Source organism: Rattus rattus, chromosome 1 (assembly GCF_011064425.1).
Source record: "Rattus rattus isolate New Zealand chromosome 1, Rrattus_CSIRO_v1, whole genome shotgun sequence".
Classification (NCBI taxonomy): domain Eukaryota; kingdom Metazoa; phylum Chordata; class Mammalia; order Rodentia; family Muridae; genus Rattus; species Rattus rattus.
Genome location: NC_046154.1, coordinates 49,450,474 through 49,456,473, shown reverse-complemented (window position 1 = coordinate 49,456,473; position 6,000 = coordinate 49,450,474). Strand labels below are relative to the sequence as shown.

The following is a 6,000-nucleotide window of genomic DNA, read 5'->3' as shown; positions in this document are numbered from 1 at the left end:
CTTACGAAGCTCTTCTGGTGTACAAGCTCTCTTACAGAAGCGCGTGTGAAATAATCAGTTATCTCCCCCACCATGACTGCCTGGGGAGAAATACTTCCGTGACTGCAGTCTACTCGCTGGGAAATGAAGGCACAGAGACATAGTCAGGATTCTAGAGCAGAGGTGGGTGGGTGGGACGGTGGGGAAGGGTGGGACGGTGGGGAAGGGTGGGACGGTGGGGAAGGGTGGGTCCGGCTCCGGAATCTTTTACACCACAGGATCTTCCGAATCTAACACAACTATCCCGTGCTTAACGTTAAAACCAAAACAACAAACCCACCTTAAATTGAAAATTGTATTTTTAGGATAATTCAACTCAAGGCTGAAATTTGTAAATAAATAAATAAATAAAGCAAGCAAGCAAGCAAGCAAGCATTTTAGTATTATAGACCTCCCACCGACCCTCTCCCCACATCTAATCAAAGGCCAGCAAGAAAGTGCTTCTTTTTATTTATATGGTTTTTTCCCCGTTTTGTGATGCTTTGGAGTTTCTGAACGCTAGGGGCTCCCGGATTCTCTGGTTTGAGAGCAACTTTTTCTTTCAGGATTTTTTTTTTTTTTTGAAAGGGGGTGGGGGAAATGTGGCCTTAATTATCCTACGTTTTAGGCAGCTTAAGGAAGGGGCTGTGCTTTCAGAACCCTGTTGGAGCCAAGTAAGGAGGTCCCTCTCCTCCCCCCTCGCCTTTTAAAGGCGCTCGTGAAATATAAGCTCAGAAAACAAACCGAGCGATCACAGCGGCAGCCCGGGCGGCAGCAGCAGGAGGAGGAGCAGGAGGAGGAGGCAGAGTTGGAGTTGGGCAGACGCTGTGGAGAGCTAGCTGCAGGACGCTGCGGAGTTGCAGGGCTCCGCGCTACTCCATTCATTAAGTAGCTGCGGAGGATCGTGGCCGGACGCCGACGCTGCCCACTCGCAAACTCCAGCACGCAGACGCACGCCAACCCGGCGCGTCCGGGGCAGCACAGTTTTGCAAAAGTTCCTGCTCGGGATTTGGCTCTCTTCCCTTTGGACTAGCGAACAGTTTGGGGTTGAGAGGAAAGCAGAGGCGCTCAGGGGGAAACCTACCCGCGTCCGCAGTTGGAACTACTCGGCCGGGCTGCACACTCGCCGCCGCGTCCCGAGCCCGCAGACCCGCTCCTGAGCAGCGGCGGCCCGCAGCGCCCCGGGAGGCTCCCCGCAGCCAGCGCCATGCAAAGCTACAAGTACGACAAGGCGATCGTCCCTGAGAGTAAGAACGGCGGCAGCCCGGCGCTCAACAACAACCCGAGGAAAGGCGGCAGCAAGCGGGTGCTGCTCATCTGCCTCGACCTCTTCTGCCTCTTCATGGGTGAGCGCAGCCCCACGGGTCCCACCCAACCCCCCTCCCGGCCCCCGGCCCCCGACCCCGGGCCCTGCCGCGCTGTCAGCCCCCAGGGTCCCGCAGCCATCTCCCCCACCACCGGGCGCCGTGCTGGCCGCGAGCTCCCCGCCCTCCCGGACCCCAATTCCCGGCCTGCGATTTCAAGTTGGGGCGTGCTTGTGCTTTCGCGGTAGCTGGAACCACCTCCTTAGGGGTGACGGACTCCCAGCTGAAGATCACCCCTAAGGAGGTGTGAGCTCGAGCTCCAAGATCTGGAGGAAACCTGTGGCTCTCCGCCCTGCGTCCGAGTAGATTAGATGCGAGTGAGACCCATCTCGGTCTCCGGGCAAGGCGGGCTCCTACCGGAGTGGCGCTGCTGGTCCCGGCTGCATGTAAACATCCACCCCTTCCGTCGCGCTGCCTTGCAGGGCCAGTCGCACTAGCTGGCCTTGTCACTCGCTACTCGCTTGGCTGAAAGCCGCAGAGGGTGGAACGTGGCTCTACCCGGCCAGGTGCTGGGCTACAAGGAGCACATCACTTGTTGAGCGCCTACTGTGTGCCGGATGATAGGCCGCTTCGCGGGCATCAGTTTTAAACTAGCTCACTTGTGCCGGGAGGCCACTGAAAGAAAGGCAGTCAGTCTTGCTTGGGGGCCACAGTTGAGCTACACTGCCTCAAAGTTGAGGCCCTAGCGCACGTCTGAACAGATGAAAACTTCAGCTGAAAGGGGCGGCCGGAGGCACAGGAATTGGAGTGGGAAAGGGAGAAGGATTTATTGAACCAGGCTAGGGGGAAGAGAGAAGCAATTGACGTAAATCCACCATAGTTCCAGGGTTGAAGTAAAAATCGGACTTTTTCCTTTAAAGCGACTTTTGATGTAAAAGTATGCAAAACTTGTCACCAGAGCATTGCCCCTCTGCTACCAGCTGGGCGTGCCACCTAACTACCCCTTTGGCCTCAGTTTCCTCCTCAGTTGAATGAGTGGATTCAAGTAGATGGTCTGTGAGGCCCCTTCCTGCATTAAGAACTCGGATGCGGTCCAGGAGCTGTTCTGCCAGCACTGCTAACGGAAGAAACATCTGTGTTCCCAGTTCAGTTCCCCCAAAATAGAACTCCTGCACGGACACTCCATCCCTTTGGAAGGGATTTTGTCGGGGCTGACTGTGGCTACCTGGCTTAGCTTCCCTTACTGAGGACTCTTGGGCAGTGGCCTCTAGTTCTTGCCCAGCTACCCACATAGAATTTTGTGAGCCGGGGTGTTTCTTAGAATTTAAACTTAAGAATGGCTCTCTTCTGGTGGAGACCGTTGGAGGGAAGATTTCAGTCTGAAAGGCTAGGGGAGTTTTACTATAGTTATGTAGATCCCTTTCTCTTCTCTGTTCAACCTTAGGATGCTATTCAGGGGAATTGTCACTGGGGGGCCTGCCTTCCTGGAGACAGCGGGCTTATTATCATGCACAGTGAACCAGATGTGTACTTAAGGTCTTATAATCAAGTTGTTGAATTTTTAAAAGATCCTTCCAGGTCCTGGGGTGAGGGGAGTACGGGGGAGACCACTAAATTAGTAGAAGCTGTGTGCGGCTATCTTGGCTGAGGCCTCCCTGGGTTTGAGTGTCTCCTAGGTGGGTGGGATCAGCACTTTCTCTGATGCCTGTGTTGGCAAGTCCCCTTGCCTCCTGCTTTATCGTTAGGAAGCAAAGCTGGATTTCAACAGCCATTGCTCTCCCTTCTAGACTTTCTTCTTATTGGGGGCTGGGGGGAATGTGTGCACCAAGAAATGTTGCATTCTTATTAGAAGAAAACAGTGTTAAGCAACGTGCAGAGCTAACTATAGTGTAAGCAGGGACAGTGACACCCCAAGATGTCTTTCTGTGTGTTCAGGGTGGAATTTAGGGGTGTGGTGCATGTGCATGGGCTTCAGCTCTTTATGTGTAGCAAGTTCCTCTCTGGAGTGAGCCTTCTAAGCCAGTTGTCAAACTTCGGCATAAGCACAAGTTACAGGACAGTATTACTGATGAAATGCCTCCTAATACCTTTAATTGGAAAGACTATCTGTAAGCTTAACGTGTATCTTGAGGTGGTTATGCAACATAACTCTGCTTGGCTTCCAAAAGAAGATTTAATAATGCAACATGTGATTTTAATATTCCACACACTGCCGTCCTAAAAAAAAATGTTTCTACTTGGTTCAGTTTTTGCCTGAGACTGTCAGTATGATTTAATTTTTCTACAGTTTATTGATCATATGGTCTGCATTACAGGGTACTAATATATTAGGAAGAGAGACAGTTTTTGGTTTATTCTCCCATAGGAATATAGACCGAGCCTCATCTCCTAGTATCTGGAAAAACTAAAAGCTGATGTTGAGATGTGCCTGTTATGTAAGTGGAAATATGCGAGTAGTGTAACCTGCTTCACATACCTTTTGGGAATGTTAAATTCTGGGTGAAAAGCAAAAAGTCCACCCTTGTTTGACAGCCAAGAGAATCCCATATGAGAGAACCCTGCTGGGAGCTTACTGGTCATCAACAGTTACCTTTCTGCACTGATTGCTTTTAAGTACAACTACAAGTCTTTGCCTGGTAGGTTTTCGGAAACCCTTTTTGCTTTGCTCTTGTTTAAGTGGGGTACCCCTTCTCACTTTCCCCTCACATTAGTTCTGGTATGTGGGGTGCCATGAGAACCACAGACAATCCTGTCATCTTATGTTCTATTAGCTTCTTTTTTTTTTTAGATTTATTTATTACATATAAGTACACTGTAGCTCAGACACACCAGAAGAGGGCATCAGAGCCCATTACAGATGGTTGTGAGCCACCATGTGGTTGCTGGGATTTGAACTCAGGACTTGTAGGAAGAGCAGTCAGTGCTCTTAACCACTGAGCCATCTCTCCAACCCTATTAACTTCTTTTAAAAACACAAGTCAATTCATATACGTTACGCTGTACCACTTATAAAGCCATCTCCACGGTATAGAAAAGGCTCCTCTCAAGAAAGTCAGCTTCAGTTCTTCCCTGATTCTCAGCATAAGCAGAGTCCTTTATGCCATTTGGAGATCCCTGAAACTGGGACCTCATGACAAATCCCTCTAGCTCAGCCACAGAGCTGCCTGCCTCTTCACTTTCCTGGGGCATAATCCATTTGGACCAAAGCAGGAAGATAAACAAGTTCTAATTCTTCTTATCAGCAGTGCACAATGTAGGTGTTCAATAACCACACATTCAATCTGGTTCTCCTAAAATGTTGACTGTTTTTATTGTCAATTAAATAGTCGTGATGGTAACCTTACTGCTGGCTTCACGTGGCACATGAAGGGCCATTGTTGTTATTTGCGCATTATTCTGCATTGCTCTTGTACTATTTGATGAGGGGGGGGGGAGATATAGAGAACAAAACAGAACCCTTAACACGGAAACTAAGGTTTCTTAGATGGCGGCTGGCTAACTCCAAATCTAGTTCCATGTTTGTGGACGCACTGATTTCTCCATAGGCTTTAACTTTTTTGCACTGCAAAATGGCTTATTGGGTGAGATTATGTCTAAAATCCCAGGCCACTGTCCAATACACAAGGACCTACATACACCTCCTAGAGAGGAAGAAAACATCTCTGTATTTTTTTTTTCTAGGACAGCAAAAGTGAGGACCCCAGAGGTGTGAGTCCTGACCTTGTACTGACTACTCGCTCTGTGTGTGATTTGGGCAAATTTACTTTCTGGACATAGGTTTCTTACTATGGCAGCAAAGGAGAGAGACTCGACCGTCTTGAACTCCTAGCTCTTCACAGTTTTGTGAATATCCTGGAAGAGGTGCTCTAGACACTCAGATTCGACCAAAGACGTAATGAAAAGGAGCCTAAGTTGGTGGTAGCTGCTTGGCCCCACCCCTTGGCTGAATGTCTCCTTTGACTTTCCATGTGTAATAATCAAACGCAAACAACTATGCAAGCACAGCAGGTGCCTCCCAGGTTCCCTTGCTTGGTTATTGCATTTACCAAGTGTTTTAAGTAACTCCATCAAGCAGTGTTGGTTTTGATAACCTAATGTACTACGTTGAACCACAAAATATAGGAACCGGATTTTCATGAATCTGCTGCATGCATCATAATGAACACGAAGGTGGACCGCACTTAGTAGGCTTTTTTTTCTAGGATGGTAGAAAAAGTGTTTCTTTACTGTCCAGAATTGCTGTCCCACTCATCCATCCTCTTTTTCTTTCTCTCCCCACCCCCCACCTTAAAATCCTAAAAGATACCTTGGAGGTAGCTTGCTGCCTGGGTGGGAGAATACTAAAACGAGTTGGTGGCCCTTCCATTTCTAGCCCTTTACATGCCTGTCAATTTGAGATTCTTTGCCCCTTCCTGTGCAGTTGTCTGGGCTGGCGAAGCCCAGCTGGTCACAGCATGGTGCCGATGAAACCATAGTCAAGGGCTTCTTCCTCCTGTGGGCAGTAATATTTTTGGAGAAACCCCACCTCATGCGTCAGTTCAATTCTACACACCATCTGAGGAGTAACCTTTAGTGTGGAGAGTGCCTCTCATGCCCACATTTAATAAACTCACCTGATGGGACACCCATCTGGTGAGAAACACAAATTCTATGTTTCCCCCAGGTGCTTGGGGCAGAA

The 6,000-nt window shown here is 49.2% G+C and overlaps 1 protein-coding gene across 1 annotated transcript in view; it reads left to right on the top strand.

The window, feature by feature from the left end:
• Positions 1-600: 600 nt before the first annotated feature.
• Plpp3 (phospholipid phosphatase 3) overlaps positions 601-6,000 on the top strand; it is a 75,134-nt gene continuing 69,734 nt past the window's right edge. Inside the window, exon 1 of the mRNA XM_032901190.1 lies at positions 601-1,364. Within this exon, the coding sequence (XP_032757081.1) occupies positions 1,226-1,364 (139 nt within the window). The 5' untranslated portion in view covers positions 601-1,225. The remainder of the gene's footprint in view (positions 1,365-6,000) is intronic.